The 18,385-nt window shown below is 39.8% G+C and overlaps 1 protein-coding gene across 1 annotated transcript in view; it reads right to left on the reverse strand.

The window, feature by feature from the left end:
* Positions 1-5,820: 5,820 nt before the first annotated feature.
* LOC134860980 (IgGFc-binding protein-like) overlaps positions 5,821-18,385 on the reverse strand; it is a 33,751-nt gene continuing 21,186 nt past the window's right edge. The window contains exons 27-35 of the mRNA XM_063877926.1: positions 17,314-17,537; positions 14,641-14,782; positions 13,962-14,298; positions 13,374-13,490; positions 12,283-12,390; positions 11,463-11,658; positions 8,702-8,965; positions 7,491-7,633; positions 5,821-6,250 (exon numbers count right to left, since the gene is read on the reverse strand). Coding sequence (XP_063733996.1) covers positions 6,026-6,250; positions 7,491-7,633; positions 8,702-8,965; positions 11,463-11,658; positions 12,283-12,390; positions 13,374-13,490; positions 13,962-14,298; positions 14,641-14,782; positions 17,314-17,537 — 1,756 coding nt within the window. The 3' untranslated portion in view covers positions 5,821-6,025. The remainder of the gene's footprint in view (positions 6,251-7,490; positions 7,634-8,701; positions 8,966-11,462; positions 11,659-12,282; positions 12,391-13,373; positions 13,491-13,961; positions 14,299-14,640; positions 14,783-17,313; positions 17,538-18,385) is intronic.

An 18,385-nucleotide genomic window follows, 5' to 3' on the forward strand; every position in this document is an offset into this window, starting at 1 on the left:
TTTCCATCAAAGCAAATTAAAGCCAATTATAAATTGAGTTAAAATGATAGATGATAGAGGCAGGATCTGTAGAGATGTTGGGACTGAGGGTCAGATGCAGTTTTACTCATACTGTACCTGTATTTTATGTTTTATATATTTTCTAGTTTCTATTTTTTAATTTAAATTATTGGAACATATTTCATATAAAAAATGGTGCTGTTAATACTGACATGGATATTTCCAAAGGATTTGCTCTCTTTTGAATGCAAAATAATCAGATCACATATTAGAATTGTTTTGATCTTTTTACACTTCATCATACCAAACCAATTTTATCTGCCATGAAATCCTTACTTGGCACGGAATTGAAAAAGCCCTCAAAGGCTTTGCAGGTTTTAATGATGAGAATGTCTGTTATTGGAACCAGAGGACATTCTAGGCAAACATAATTCAGAAATACAGAGCAGGCTGAGCTTCAGTTCAGTCTGCCGAAGGATGGACATCGTGGGGAACATGCCTTTCATTAAGCATATTGTGCACAACCCATAATACTGTTTCAAAGTGAAAATAATATAAGAAATATATTCTAGTGTTTGAGGGACATTGGAATCAGTGTAAGAGTTATGAGAACATCTTACATACAGTTACCCTTTTTTTGTATTCTGATTCGTTATCCCGTTATCTGTTATTCCCCAGGCCTGATCACACTCCCCCTCAGAAGCCCCCAAAGGACTGTCAGTCCCCCGCACATGGAAAGGCTCAGCATGCCCATCAATTTATTCCAGTACCAACACAAATATGTTTTGTTCATTTGGCTCCAGAATTGAACCTCAGAAATGTGAATATCCGGATCCTAATGACTGTCCCCCACATGCTCAGGACAAATGTTACTGTGTTTGATTTATTAGCTTTAATTCTTCTTTGTTATTGTCTTATAATATATCCAAAGGCTCTCTGCTGAGCCGTGGATCTGTAAACGTCTGTTCCCAGCTCTCTGCTTGTAGGGCAGGTAGTACAACATACACAGAGTTTAATAAAGTATATAAAAGACTTATTTATATTGAACTTTATGCAGAACAATGAAGTTCATTAAAAGTAGCAGTCTTGATTTTGCAAAAGCAGACCATAATGTCACACACAGATTTGCAGCAGTTATATCAGCAGAGCAATCAATTTATTAATTGAATAAATTATACAAACAAAAGCAGGACATCTTCAGACACCAACATGTGTGCATCCGCTAATATCAGCAGAGACATTATCTTTCATTTCTTCTCTTAATTACTGAACGTTTTTAATTAGAATTCATGTGATTTTGCCTTTAATTATGTTGATGTTAAACGTATCCGATTGGGAGGTTATCCCCAGAACCAGTCTTTTATAAAAAACATGCTTTTTGAGAAGAAGACTTAGGCAGGCTATTACAGTTTAGGGTGAATATAAGCTAACGCTCTGCATGGATCCAGCATAAAAAGCTGTCCTGATTTATCCAAGAAAACATAAAAAGACATTTATTATAACACTGTTGTAGCATTAATAATGTTAAGACTTTAAAAGTCTTAATTTCACACTTTTCCAATAGTTATAAACCCCACAATCTTTGTTAAATTATCTGCGCACTGATTAGATGTTTAGATTCTAAAGACTCCTTATGAAGACACAGAACAAACTTTAACAAATGAAGGTTGGCAAAAATGTTAAATGTATTAATGCAAAGTATGATATCATGTTATCTCATATTTATTTCAGATTTTATTTATTCTTGTATGCATTTATGCATAAAAATGAGTTTTTTATGCATGCATTAAAAAGACAATAGTGATATATAACAAAATAATAATAATACGCTTTATTTGTATGGCACTTTTCATGCACCAGAGGCTTGTGCGACGAAGCAGGATTTGGGGTTAGCGAGGTCACTTCAGGGTGAACTCTGGGTTTCTGGTCCTACGACGCAGCAAGAGCAAGAGAAGTAGGTTTATAATATAATGAGTGTATATGCACAGCTGTACACAACTTACTTTAAATGAATGTTGCTTATCCATCCAGAACATAAAGCAGGTCCTGCAGAGTAAACCAGGAGGGACACAGGTGCTGGAAGAACACCCACAAACAGGGGCCCTGTGTGACAGAGGAGGAGGCAGAGGATTCACACTTTTGCAGCAGCCAGGTTGAATCTGAAGGTTTCCCGGGTTTTAGTTGTGATTTAAAGATGAGAAATATGGTGTAATTTAAGAAATATTACACCATTGGTTAATGACTATTTCTTCTTCCTGATTAGCAATTTTTTGAAATGTACGAGCTGCATGACTACTCAGACTCAAACGTTTGTAAAAAGGATATATAAGTTCTGTCTATATTTTATTTATATAAATATAGACAAAGGTTATTGTTAAAAATATAAAACACTATTTGGAAGGGGGTTTACTAAAGCGTGTTTAAGAAAAAGCCAGAGCTCATGGTGATGCATCACCAGAGGAAGGTCCACTTGTTAGCGTAACGTCTAATGAGCAGGGACTCGTGGAGTTGGTTGGATTGCTTTGAAAGTGAATGTATGTTTTCATCTTACAGTGGGACAGTGATATGGTGCTGCTGCTCGTGCATCGTCTTCCACCACAGCCGACTAAAAGAGAGCGCAGAAGATCAGCCCAGCACAGTTCCTGGACCGTCTAGCTGTTTTTCACAAGGGATGTGCCAGCTGGAAATGCAGGATAGACTCAAGACAATAGGAACCTGAAGTCTTGGAGGAGCCTGGAGGAACATCTTGACAAACAGAAGGGACATCACCCGCATATCTTCTTGCTTCTGGAACCAATAAGCAGGTCATCAGCATTTAATACGTCGTGATGGACCAAAAACTAATCTCCTGCTAGCTTTGGAACAAACTCTTTTTTTGGTGTTAGTTATGATGACCCTTTGAAGGGTGAAGGAGTTCAGAGCTGAGTGAATAAAGCGTCCGTAGAGTACTGTAGTTGCCACAAGTTGGTGTTTTTCACTGGGATGCTCGTCACAGCGTAAAAAAACAGACAATGTTTTGTTGCTACTTTTGTGGTTCGTACATCATGCACCAAGTGTGATAATCCAGCACCTAACCTTCTTTGGTGGATTACCCTGGTTTAAAAATTCTTGCCCAGGAGGGATATTCACTACAGGTCAGAAGTTTTGCAGGGTTCACAAAGTATCTCAACAGTTGTCTTATGTTAGTATCGGCCCTAGAAGCAATGTTAATAACCCAACAGCACATGTCAGTCTCAAATAAGCAGAGCTCTCTCGAAGATGCCTCTGACATGGACTAAGATGAGATAAATGAACCTTTCTGCCTCCTGTTCATCAAAAGACCAAAAAGGTTCTTGTGGAACATCTAGGTGAAAGTAAGTGTGCTCAATTCTTTGCCGTACTTCAATGTATCAGATAACTGTGTATGTGACATGCAAGATATACTGGAATCTGTCAGACAGTATGAAACTAAGTTGTTAAGATAAGATAAGAATTACTTTATTGATTCCAGACTGGGATATTTGTGTTGCAGCAGAATAATACAATACAAGTTATTGCACACAAAATATGTTGTTGTTTGAATACTTGAATAAGAAGTTAATCTCTAATGAAAACATACTCTGAACGTACATAGGCACTCAGCTATGGCTTTATGGATAAAACGGACCGTCTTCCACACATTAACTTCAATCAGGAGGACCATTTTTTTATCGTCATTCACATATTTCATCTCACTACGTTCAGCCTCCAATCAGCGATCAGGGACACCCCAGATAAACCTATCTCTTCCGTCTCTATTCCCACAAGCCAATCACAGCGCATCGTCCATCCATCCATCTTCTCCTGCTTTTCCGTCAGGGTCGCGGAGGTAACAGCTCTAGTAGAGAGCCCCACACTTCTCTTTCCCTGGCCACATCAACCAGCTCTGACTGGGGGATTCCAAGGCGCTCCCAGGCCAGCAAAGAGATATAATCACTCCACCTGGTCCTAGGTCTACCCCTCGGTCTCTTCCAAGCTGGACGTGCCTGGAACACCTCCCAGGTGGCATCCTCACTAGGTGCCCGAACCACCTCAACAGCGCATCGCCAAATGTTTAAATCTGCTCCCTCCCCTGTTCAAAGCTGTCATTGCAGGACACAGCCCTCCTCCACCCCTTCCACCTCCCCTTCCTCTGAATTCAGGGTTCAGGTCAAACTTAAACCCCTCCATCAATCTCTTCATGCTTCCACCACCACCAGTGTCTGGACCCCAAACACCATTTAATCCGTGTATTCTTGTCAGTAAATATATTTTGTTACATCAAAACAAGTCTCTCCTGACTGAAATACATCTGTTCAGCTCTGGCAATAATATTGGACTTAATGCTAGCCAAAAAGTATGCCTTATGAGGAATCTCCCACTGATCGTTGGAGATGTCCCGGACCATGAGACTTTGGCAGTTGTTGTTGCTTTTGTTGCATATAATAAACATTGTTTCTTCACCATGTATTACAGAGGGACTGTTTTTTTTGCTGTTGCATATCATTGGGAATCTCCGTCTGCAGAAAGGATTGGGTCTGGACCGGTCCAGTCACAAACACTGACTGATGCTGAACATGGTGATCTCATGTCAGAGCATTTTCAAATGACTATGGCGAGTGAAATATAGATTACAGCTCGGGTTACACACTGACTTTCATACTGGTCTTGTTTGCACAGATGTCATGAATGAGATGCCAGTGTTTAAGAAGATTGTGTTGTTTTGAAAAATGGGGGGTAGAATTTCTTGTATCAGAAACTGAGACATCCTTTATAGAACATGCTTCTCATGCTGTTTATAAAGAGCATGATCTCTCATACCCCCATCATACCTTGAGGTACTATAAGCCCTTGGATATCCAAAGATCTCACGGTACACACATTGGTCTATATTGGACCAGATGGCTGTATTATTCAGTGTCTGTGTTTGTTTTGTGTGGCCCTGTTTTGACACATTGTGTTCTATTGAAAATGTGAAAATAATATACTTGTTGGGCTTATTGTTGTACATAGGTAGTACATTCTTCACTAAACTTATTTATATTTTAAAGAATAGATTTAGATTCTGTTGTTAAGTTTATTTTGAATCTTTAAAGTATATATTTGAACTCCTAATAGCATGCTTTTAAATTCTAGTAGTTCTATGGATATTATTGTATATTAATACTCTGCAGCAGTGAATCTGGAACATCGACTTGGTGTTTTTGTCATCTGTTTTGGTGTTTATATTTTAAACTCTGGTCTAAGACATATATTCTAAGACTGTCAGAGTTAGTAATGTAAACTCTTTAAAAAGTGTTCATTTAACACTGCTCCAGTGTTTCCCATGCAAACCAAAGTCAATACAAAGAAACTCTGTGGGTGTTCAATTAGAGATTTCAAATTTAATGTGAGTAAGAAACCTAAAATAAATTAATTGAAGCTCAGCGCACATTCTTTCAGAAGAGGCAGTTCTCTCTCTTCATTCATAAATCCTATCTCACTCTCGTCCTTCCTTCAATAAGGAAGGGCGCATCTTACCCCGAGCTAAACCAATAACACCCATCTCATCTCCCTCAAGCTAATCACAGCGCACCCGGCAAATGTTTAAATCTGCCCTCTTCTCCCCGTCAGAGTCATTCAGGAAAAATGTGTTTAGACCCGGGGGGTTTCACCTTCCTATTAGACTCCTCCTCCTCCTCCTAATTCAATCTCAGCACCATGGGGTCTGATTGCCCTTTGTGTGTACGGCAATAAATATGTTTTTTACACAACTCGAAGTCTCTCCTGATTGAAATGAAAGTAAAAGACATATTGTAGGCACGAAAATAAAACAACAGGGAATAATGTGCTGATTTTATTGATTGATTATTTGATACACATTTACATCCTAATATGTTTAGATTAAATGTTTGACAGTGGAACTATTAAAATCAGAAAAAAAACAGCTTTTAGGCTAAAGCCTTTAGTGGCTGAATGAAGAAGTACTGCTTCAATCACAATGATGACAGTAAGACTGTAACATTACAAAAGCTTTTCTGTTCCTCTTCTATCCTTGGCTTTCAGGAGATTTGATGCTGTTGTAGCAACCCCTCACTCCCTCGCGCACTCCACAGTGCTGCCCCTTCTCGCAGGGTTTGTCCTTACAGGACACCATCCCCCCCCGACACTCACAGAGGCTCCTGCAGTCGGGGTTAGGGTAGATCTTCTGACCAGACACCATGTACTGCTGTTCATAGAGGCAGCCGCACTCCACCAGCGGCACACAGCCATCCTAAAAGGTCAAAGGTCAGTCATTACCATTTCTCATTGTGGCTCTTTATTAATGATCTGATTTGCAGTCCTGTGGACAATCAGAGAGCATGTATCGCAATGGTAACTTCAGCAACAGTTCCAACAGTTGAAGCTCTTAAACTCATCTGCAGAATAGACTCGCAGAAATAACCTCTTTTTCTGGGGGGGGGGGGGGGGGGTTATGAGCTAATCATTTCTGAAACCTCAGCCACATTTCTGGTTCCCCCATTAAGGTACACAAACACAGAAAAAAAGAAAACTGAGATAAAATTCCAAACCGGACTTCTCCCTCCCCACTTCCACTCTGTTTGTGCATTCCTGTGGAGGGTCCGACATTAAGTGCCCTTCCAAACCATTAACACACAGTTATTCATTGGATTTCACTGTTCTATATTAACCTTACACTCTGTTCTTTATATGTTATTCTATTTACATGTAGATAGAAGCCTGCATTACTTGTTCACTTTCAACATTCCCTGCATCATTTAGCTTATTGTGCTAGTGTTTACTTCATCTGCACTACGTACAGACAGCTCTAGCAACATAACCTAACAGTATTTTACTCTATTTTGTCCTGCTCTGTTTCATTTTACATTACTTCATTTGTTGTCTTATGTCCTAGATATAATATGTTGCACTGCTGGAGGAGTTCAGGACCTAAGATTTCCATTGCCATAACTGCACTGTAGCAACATGATAATGCAAACCCTTGAATCTACATTGTATTTTTTGTTTTTTGTTTAATTGACACCATATAGACCTGTGTCTAATGTAGAAAGCTGTAGACGTGTGCAACTGATGGTATAGCTTTGTAAATATTAACAGGGATTGTTACATAAACCAAGCAGCTCATTAACATCTGATTTAAAAACAGAAGAAGTTCAAAATGTATTAGGATCAGCTCGCCTTGAAGCTTATAGCTGTAAGTGTGGGAGTGTGTAGGGGTCTGTTTGGAGTGTTTGGAGGTTTTAAAAACATTTGTTATTTCTGCGCAACCTTCTTACAGAATGGAGAAGATGTGGACTCATGACCGTAGTATTTCTGAAACCTTAGCTAAAGCTTTTTTACGATACATATACGTCATTGATAATCCATCATACTACCATAGCAACCTCGCTAAGCAGAGACAGTGTGGGAGTAAAAAAGAACAAGGTAAAAGCATCCCAGCCCCACACAGGTCATGTGTACGTGAATGCAGGTAGTGTGTTGTGAAGGGTTACCTGACTCTGCAGGTAACCAGGGTTACACACACAGCCCTCGCTGGGAGCGGCCTTACACTCAACAGGTGGAGATTTATTGGTGCAGCTGATTGGACAGCCAGAAGCTATGACACTGTACATGCTGTTGGCTGGACAATGCATCCCTGAAAAACACACACACACACACACACACACACACACACACACACACACACACACACACACACACACACACACACACACACACACACACACACACACACACACACGATCATGTCTCGGCCTATATTAAGGTGCAATTGTGCTTCATCATGGTTGCAGTTGATGCGTTTGTTTTTTAAAGAAAGGTTCCTAACTAAGACATGAAAGTGCTTTAATGCAACGGTTGTTGTTTCCTAAGCAGAGGTGGGAGAAGTACTCAGAGTAAAATTAATTCCACCAGAGTGTAGGAATACTCTGTCACAGTAAAAGTCCTGCATTCTAAATGTTCCTCCAGTGAAAGTAGAAAGTACTCTCATCTAAATGTACTTAAAGTAGCGACAGTAAAAGTAGTCATTGTTTGATTGGTCCATTTCAGATAATATGTCTGATATGTTTTATAATTATTGATCATTAAAGTGTTCTCAGAGCTGGTAAAGGTGCAGCTAGTTTGAATGGCTTTGTATACTGCAGGGTAGCTGCTGGATTTACTGCAGGTGAACTACAGTCTGATTTAAGGGCTGATTATATTTACCATCATTAATCCAGATCTGTAAAGAAACTAAAGGGATTAAATACATGTAGTGGAGTAAAAGTACACCATTTACCTCTGAATTGTAGTGGAGTATAAGTACAAAGTAAGTAAAGTACAAGTACCTCCTCGACAATCGTATTTAGGTACAATACTTAGGGTGTTTTCACACTTGGTCCCTTTCAGCCCTCTAAACGAACTCAGATCGATGACAAGCATTTTTTGTATATATGTGAACACTCCAACCGTACTCAGACCCATTTAAAACGAACCGTACTGAGACCACCTAAAAGTCAGCGGTACATTTCGCCTAATCTGCGCATTGTGAACACAAAGCGCACCGGGTTCACGTCGCCTTTTTGCAGACAGTTTTCATGAAACGAGAAAAAGAGGTAGGAAAAGAAAAAGACCCCAACCCAGAACTACACACACACACACACACACACACACACACACACACACACACACACACACACACACACACACACACACACATACTTACAGCAAAAGCGCCTGTTCCTCCACGCCCTCACACAGCCTCCCTTGATCTGACAGTTCTCCACGTAGTCACTGATGATGTTACAGGCCGCCTCCTGTGCCCCGTCGTTCAGCACCATGTCGTACATACAGTCCTGACGGTACTGCTCTGCATCCATCCGGCCCACGCAGTCAGCCAGGGGCCCATCCTTTGCCGTGATGACATCACACACTGATGTGTAGCCGGGGGGTTTGAAGTCGGGGGGGAGTGGCGTTGCACAGTTGCTACCTGGCAGCACAGAAACATCACACATCACACATACTAACACAGCTGATGTAATCTGATAAGATCCCAGTGAACAGCAACCAGAGTCTGATCAGAAGGGCCTAACATGGCGCTTTGCTGATAATACAAGATCTGATGATAGTGAAAAGGGGTTGTTTATTTGCAGAATGCTCCTTTAAATTAAAACTGCAGAAACTGTGGAAATTGCAAAAGCAAATCACTTCTTTGTGACTGCGTTTTTGTTAATATCGAACCACACTGTCAGCAGCCATAAGAACAGGTAAACCCATTTCCTTCAGTGTAATGTTTCTCCTGTTTTGAAACGCTACTAACAGATCTACTTTGAGGTCTCCTATTATGCTCTTTTATGGCATATATTATAGGTCTCAAATATATTAAAAAAATATGTCTCTGACGTGGTTTGCTCAAAATAGCAAACAGATAATTGATTTTAGCATGTCCGCTGTCCTTCTATTTCAGCCCCGTTTTCGAAAGTGCTGATCTGTGACTGTAGCTTTAAATGAACTAGCTGCTGCTGGCCACGCCCCTTTGAGCTAAAGCTGGCCACGCCCCTTTGGAGCGTCATGATCTCTCCTCTGAAGAGAGTTTTCTACTGGGAGAAACTCAGCTAAACGCTGCGGTGATTAAACCCCATATTGTGCTCCAAACCACATCCAGCATTATCTCTGAAACACTTCTCAGTGTTTACCACTAGAGCAGAGACATTATATGTATTATATAAACAACAACTCTAAGTCCCTCCTACAGACACCCTGCTGAACACACACACACACAGAGGTGCTGCGGAGGGGATTCAGCTCACGACTTTATATTGCGGACGATAGGTTGAGATGTGTCACGTGGGCAGGAGGTTGCCAGGAGTTCAATGTAAAGCCAGCCCACATTTCCAATATGACGTCATATTGACAGCAAATATGCATCAAATCTTTTGTACCCCCGTTTTTAGAGATGAGGGTAAGGAGGAAAAGAGAGAGGGTTGTATTTTCTGACACTTTGTGAGTCTCCTTACACACCGGGGACATATATTTATGTATAAAAGACATCAAAAAGTGCATTTTGCAAAATAGACAGTGTTTGGCACGTTACTTCCTAAATGTATTACTTATTATTGTCTTTTTAAAGTAATGAGTTACATTACATTATTACTGTCTCTGAACTGTAATGCGTTACATTACTTTTGAGTTACTTTCACTAAAATAAGCTCAAAAGTATGGCTTTAAATGCTTAACTGTATCTTATTGCAGCTCATTAATTAAAGCTATCTATCTATCTGGCAGTACATGCTGAACATTAGGAAAAGAGCTAAGAATTAAACTCCGTTTCAGTGGGCTGAATAATATGTGGTACCGGTAACATGACGTCTCTGTGTGTTATTAATAACATGTTAGTGGAGCCTCTGCACGGCCCTGTAACCTGCTGTATATGAACGAGTCTCTATTCAACGTTAGCTCACCTTGTCATTGGTGTGTTAACGGGGATTTGGCTGACAAGCTTTCTAAAAGCCGGCATTTCCACAGAGGACAGAGGCTGCAGATCTTCAACACTCCGCCACGAGTCTCTGAACTTCTCGGGGTTCAAGCAGCAGACCGAGAGAAAGTGACCTTCTGTTGCTTCGGCCTGTGAGCACTCCTGTCTTTTTCTTTGCTTTTATCCGAGCCTGCAGCTCTGCATTGTGAGCCTCTGCAGCCCTCTGAACCAATAGTAAACTGGCTTACTGAGTTACTATTCTACCTGCACAATTATTTCTCTGGTGTCGGAATGTCTCGCGATGTTTGTGATTTCTTAAAAACAAAACACCAAATCATTTCGGGTTAAAATGTGTTGTAACTGCGTTACTGAGAATTGTAACGGATATTGTATTACCCACATTTCAGAAGTAATGGGTTATATTACTGCGTTACAGCAAAAAGTAACACATTACTGTAACTCCGTTACACACATTGTACACCCCGAGGGAAATTGGGTTTTTGCTCCATTTTTTAAATAAATAAAATTAAGATAAATACAAATTAGAATATAAATATAAATTCCAAAATAAGAAATTAAAGTTAAAATGTTCAATAAAAAGATACAATAAAATATAGATATTAATATGAAAAATGCAAGTTAAAGTCAAATGTCTAATAAAATATTTAAACATATTAAATTAGAATTAATATGTATATCAACAGAAAAAGTCAAAGTAATAATTAGTACATTGTACCATCATATATAACATGTATATATCATTACACACAGTGGTGTATTAGTATTGATAAGGTACTAATGCTGAATATCACACTTTAAGAGGGTTTGGCTGCACAATGAAATATCCTTTATGTCCGTGTCCTCAGTCAGTTATCTTCTGATTATAACTCTTAAAGAAATGTTAGACCTCATATGCTAATGAGTCCTATTGAGATATGTGGTTCACATGTATAACTGCTTTTATGTTCAGGTAAAGAGCTGCCTGTCAGATTATTAACACGCATCAGCTTACAGTCGCGGGAGCAGCCCGGAGCGTCCTCCAGCCATTGGCTCACTCCAAACTCGTTGGCGTTGGCAGCCAGCCTCCCATTGGGCAGCTTCAGGTCGTCAGCAGGGTCATCATTCATGTTTCCACACAGACCGCAGACTGCACTGTGATAACTTGTCGCCAGCTCCACCCTAACTGAACTCCTAAAGTCAAAGGTGACCTGAACAACCAGGGATATAAAGGGGAAGTTACAGAAAATTCAAACTGAGACATATTGGTAATAGCTTTGAGGCTGCGGGAGTGCGTGTAACGGGAGTACATAATCACATATAACAAAAATGGGGATTACAAGCAGGATTACAGTTTACTACTTTAATTCTTGTTTATTTAAATATATTTATGTTTTAATGTAGAAGATGGACACCTGCTTTATTAAACTACAATACTGCTTTTAGTTCATGATTTCAACTAAAACAGTGTTTGTGAACAACACCTCATCTACCATTTAATCCCAACATGTTTAGTATATATGTTCTTTTGTTCTTTTCTAATGTTCCATAATGACTTCTGGAAAACAGAAAACAGTAAAAGGAGCTGCATTTATATTTCTTTACTCTTTCCTTTATTTGCACTGCATTTGATATTGAGGTAATCCAAAAGTACCAGAAAGTAATCAGGATACATTAGTTTGATATTATGACTCAGATTGTGTGTGTGTGTGTGTGTGTGTGTGTGTGTGTGTGTGTGTGTGTGTGTGTGTGTGTGTGTGTGTGTGTGTGTGTGTGTGTGTGTGTGTGTGTGTGTGTGTGTGTGTGTGTGTGTGTGTGTGTGTGTGTGCTTTTACCTTAAGGAAGCTTGTCTCGAGGACAGCATGTCTGTATCTCGGGTAAACGTGCACCAGGGTTTTATTGGATGTAGTGGAGAATGGTAAGGACTTCTGAAGACCATCCACCTGCAGAAAATACATAAACACACACACACGCGCACACACACACACACACACACACACACACACACACACACACACACACACACACACACACACACACACACACACACACACACACACACACACACACACACACACACACACACACACAGTATGTATTAGTACTTGTTCCTCAGCTTGGAGTTAAAGGCCATTTCAGCAAAACTATAACCGGTGCGGGACCAGCATGCAGTATTTCTGTTGATATATATTTGCTTATTGCTGTATATCGATAAGGAGAGAATTAACACTGATCTGTTTAAGGTTATTTAGACACAGTATCACCATTAAAACAACATCGCATTACTTAAGTCTGAACTCTTTAATAACCGATCCTTTTGCAAAATGTAAAAATAATTTACATCTGCCAACACAGTTTATTAATATCTGAAAATCTGAAGTCTCTAAATCAACTTACGTTCTGCTGGAGGCAGACTGAAACTTTGAAACATTCACCAGATTTAGATCTGCAGCTGTGCTCTGGGTTTTGATATATGTCATGCTTTTTGGAGCAAGTCAAGGTTAAGTGAGTGCTGATACAGCAGTTTTCATCTGAGTGTCATGTGACCGACAAGAGTGTGTGGAGTGAAGTGAAGTGCTGGAATTCAATACAAGTTTGAGGTACATTTTATTATACTTTATACATCTACTCCACTACATGTTGGAAGTAAATATCGTAGTTTTTACTCATATTTACATTTATTTAAAAATATGAGTTTATTTGCAGGCTCATGTAATCAATAACACATTTAAATCAGCTACTGAATTATGATGTACCATATTGGATTGTGTGTGTGTGTGTGTGTGTGTGTGTGTGTGTGTGTGTGTGTGTGTGTGTGTGTGTGTGTGTGTGTGTGTGTGTGTGTGTGTGTGTGTGTGCGTGTGTGTGTGTGTGTGTGCGTGCGTGCATGCATGCATGTGTTTGTGTGTGTGTGTGTGTGTCTCACCAGTACTCTGCCCGGTAGGTCCACTGACAGTGTGTATGTGTTGCCATGGAATTTAACGGTCACCACTTTAGCATAGGACACTCTTTTGTTGCCACGGTTATTATTCTCCACCTTTATCTGCAGCACAGAGAGGGGGGGAGACAAAAGGAGAGACAGAGAGGATGGGCGACAAGAGGAGAGACAGAGAGGAGGAGGTGGTGAAGAGGATTTAATAGGATTAATAAGACTAATTATTTCTAATTGAATATTGCGTTTGACTGACATGTACAGGTACAACACAGGTTCTTGGAAAAATAATCAGTTTATAGATATTTAATTAATAAAAGCATGTGTCAGTGATAAAAGTTATAAATAGCAAAGATAATCATAATAATAATAATAATCCTACCACTAATACTACTAATACAAATTGTACTACTACTACTAATAATACTAATAATAATAATACTACTACTGATAATAAGATCATACTTTTACTACTTGTATTTATACTACTGCTTATAATAGTTATACTAATACTATTAATGTTGTTAATAATAATAATGGTTATTATTATTATTAATAATAGTAATAATCGTTGCTGCTCACCTCAAAGGGCTCCAGGCCTGAGTCATCTCCACACACACTGGCCAGCTTGTACACACAGTTGCCCTGGAAGTCGAATTTGCGTCCATCGAAGGACGTGTAGTGAGGGTCCCCGTGTGCGCTGCACAACTTGAAGCCCACAGGGTAGCAGCCTTGGACTCCGTCTACAACGCTGCATTCCTCTCCCTTCCGACAAGCGGTTTGCTCACACTTCGCCTTCTGTGTGGCTGCATCACACACACACTTATGGTTACACAGCGAGTCGGCCCAGAAGGTCTCACCTGGCAGGTAATAGCGGTCATTGTGGTTACAGCCACAGCCCTGCTCCTTGATCACACACCTGACAGAAAGGAAGAGAGTAAGGACGTTATAAATCCTCCCAGTGCCTGTCTCTGTCTCCTCTGCAACATCGACTCTGACAACACAAACAGATCAAACAGCTTCTCCTGAATGCTTACAGTATTTCTGGAAACAATTACAGCTCTATATTAATACCTTCTTGTAATGTTATTTAATCTATGAATATCCTTCAATCTTCAATGGAAAAGTCATGGATGCATTTATTTTCAAGGGGTGGAAAAAAGTAATATTAATAATGAGAGCATGAAGGATTTCTATTATTGAAGCATTTTTATTATAAATACTATAACTTTAATGTAATCTGTGAAGATGTTGTACTCACTCCTTTCCACTGTGCACATATCCATCGTCACAGAAGCAGCCCTCCACACAGACCTCAGGGCAGATCTCGGGCTGAGGGCCACAGGTGGGGGGACACGCTGAGCCACACACCTTGTACTGACTGTGGGCTGGACACGTCACCGCTGCAGGCCGCAAGGGGTGACAGAGTTTAGCAGACAGACAGGCCATAGATACAAGCAGATAAAAGAAAGCATGGCTGCCAGAAGAGAAGCGATTACGCTCACAGTGTGGAGGAACTGCAGCTCTTCCTCATACAATGCCCAAAACTCAAACCTGTACGGAAACAATTCTTCCCAATATTCTATAGGAAGCATTCTCCATTTGTTCAAAGTGTTTATGAACTTAACAGTACATTTCATTTGTATATTTATGTATAGATGTAGCAATTGTACAAAGCTTTGGCAGTGCTGTATGTCATCATACCTAATCCTTTCCAGATAAGTCAAATCAAAATAAGTGCAACTTAAACCAATAGGTAAAGTCATTTTGCAGATGTGCATGGACCTTGAAAATGACCAGAGGAGAGTATGAGTTAGTGTGACAGACACATATACCTGAGAATAACCAGACCTGGCCCAACAACACTGGCAGCAGCATGATTAGTGCAGCTGGTATCCATTCAAACTAATCATGGCCTTAGAAGATCCACCTCACTGGTGACCATGTGATCTGACCACAGACCTACAGGTACAGGACCTTTAATTAAAAAAAACTCAGGCTTTACACTGCACCCCCCAGTACATTTTATAATGGAAATACACATTATCAGTTCAAAAACAACTGATAAGCGTCCTTCAGTCATAACTGATGTGAGATTATGTGAAAATATTGCCCTCTGTGGCAGGTCCACATCAGTGAGGGACTTCCTGTCTGTCTGTCAATTAATGTACAGTAGTGGAAGAAGTAGCCTACTCTGATTATTTACTTAAATATCAATAGCAATACTACAGCGTAAAAATACTCAGCTACAAGTAAAAGCCCTGCATTCAAAATGATATGATGTTATATGTTTAATTAAAAGTAAACTAGTATAGGATCAATATGTAATTTAAGTACCAGAAGTAAAAGTACTCAGAAAAGCACATTTAAACACATTCTATTTTAAAATATTGTATTCAAATGATTGGTGCGTTAATGTGTTCATCACCTCAATGTTGTACTTGGTAAAGGAGGGGTATGTTTCAATTACTGTAAACACTTCTGCTTAACCTATAATAATATACACTGCCTGGCCCAAAAAAAAGGTCACACTAATATTCGTTGGACCGCCTTTAGCTTTGATTACGGCATGCATTCTCTGTGGCATCGTTTCCACAAGCTTCTGCAATGTCACAACATTTATTTCTGTCTTGCATTAATTTTTCGCCAAGATCTTGTATTGATGACGGGAGATTCGGACCACTGCGCAAAGTCTTCTCCGGCACAAAATATTCTCAACCGGGTTCCGGGGCCTCATTTATAAACGTGGCTTACGCCCAAAAGATGGCGTACGCCAATTTCTAAGCAATCTTTGCGATTTATAAAAAACAAACTTGACGGGAAATGTGCGGTCCTCCACGCAAACTCTGAACCACGCGTACGCACAAAAACGGGAGAGATGAGAAACTGCGACACCTTTGGCAGCAGGAAGAATGGAGGGAAACATGTGCAATAATACCAAACATCTACATATTACCTCTCATGTATCATATATGAAGAATGAATTTGCAAAAAATGGACAAATACCTGTTTGAGACTCCTGAATGCACACACAAACATAACTTTGAGAAATAAATAAATAGGGACATGTGTGCTCCACATGCTGCAGCTCTTCTTATCCTCAAACTGTGTCCACCGAACAATATGATTCACTTGTCTGCCCCGCAACAAGAACCAACATCTTACTTGGTGTGAAATGGGTTTTTTAGCTGTTCTGTTGGCATTTCCTGCTACCGTCATCAGGCAGTAAGTTTACATGAATATTCATACGGGGCGTTTCTTTCACTATTTATAGGTAAATATGGGCGTTACGTGAAATCTGCAGAATCTGCGCCGCATTTGGAGTTGATTGTGATTTATAAAGGGAAACCGGCGTAGGAGGTGCGTGCGCAGTGTTTTATAAATCGGAATATTTTTGTGCGTATTTACTTGCTTTGTCCTACGTACATCACCTTCCCAGGTGAATCCTATGCAAAGCTTTATAAATCAGGCCCCAGATCTGGACTCTGTGGTGGCCAATACATGTGTGAAAATGATGTCTCATGCTCCTTGAACCACTCTTTCACAATTTGAGCCCGATGGACCCTGGCGTTGTCCTCTTGGAATATGCCCGTTCCATCAGGGAAGAAAAAATCCATTGATGGAATAACCTGTCATTCAGTATATTCAGGTAGACAGCTGACCTCATTCTTTGGGCACGTTGATGAACCTAGACCAGACCAACTGCAGCAACCCCAGATCATAGCACTGCCCCCACAGGCTTGTGACCTTTTTTAAAAAAATAATCTGTATTAACATGAATCTGCAAAGTAATTAGATATGTAAAGTAAATGTAGATGAGTAAAAAGAAAGTAATGGGAAAATACTCAAGTAAAGCACAAGTACCTAAATGCTCTACTTAAGCACATTACTTGTGTACCTAGTGACATCACACCACTGACAGTCAGTTACTCACAACATTTGGCAATTTCTCTCCATGGCAACACAGACACTCCAGCTTCCTGGCACTTGGCTAGGTAAGTGCTCAAGGCCTCACACAGAACTTCCTGCCGTCCCTCATTGGTGCAGACATCGTACAGACAATCTGCCACATTCTCTGCTACTGGCACGCTGCCATGACAACCAGCAAAAGGGCCCTTTTTGTCGCTTAATATCCCGCAGTAGTCCGGACCTGTGTACCTGAGAAGGAGCATGGGAGGAAATACTGAGGGTGATTGGCATCTCGTCATTTGATTATATATATTGTAATACAATACATTTAGGTCATCATTTTAGCTCGTAGATCATAGGAGCCCACACTGACAAACTGAAATGATGACTTTAGAATACATTACAAATATAAGTTCAACTTAGTATTATTGCTTTCAACTAATCTAATATAGTTATGTGACATCTGTTGACTTAAAACATTTAATCATAGTCAAGGTTTCAGTTTTTCAGTGAATGTTGGTCCACAACCATGCCATGAAGAAAATATTTGTTGATTTTCAAGACATTAAAGGGTCTTGAACATATTGTCTGATTGAAAAGTATAGGGGGGTGTCTTTTCATTTCTTTCTTATCTTAAATATTTGTTGCAAATGGAGGTGCAGGAACATTTTAACCTTGATCTGAAAATAAAGTATTATTGTATTGCATCATATCATGTCCTGTGTCCCCGCAGGATGAAAGCTAATGGCTTTCCTTATTTTGGGCTATCTAGTTGAGATTTTCAAACATCTCAAAATCCAGAGCTGCACTTCCTGTTTAGTGCTCATTAGAATGTTATCTAGTGTAGTAGTTTTTTCTTCTTCTCATAAACTCCTAAAAACTTTGAAATAAAAAAATCCATATCACTTTATTTGGTGTGAATACTGAGTCGGAAAAAAACATGTATTTATTATTATTCCGCCCCTTTTTTTGATTTCCTTCTTGTTCCACATGCGCACTATAACTCTGGACATTCATAACTTTCATAATTCCAGAAATATTAACCATAATTCATCAAAATGTTCCCCTATAGAGATGAATGGCGAAACTCTTCAAAC

The sequence above is a fragment of the Eleginops maclovinus genome, chromosome 3, assembly GCF_036324505.1.
Source record: "Eleginops maclovinus isolate JMC-PN-2008 ecotype Puerto Natales chromosome 3, JC_Emac_rtc_rv5, whole genome shotgun sequence".
Classification (NCBI taxonomy): Eukaryota; Metazoa; Chordata; class Actinopteri; order Perciformes; family Eleginopidae; genus Eleginops; species Eleginops maclovinus.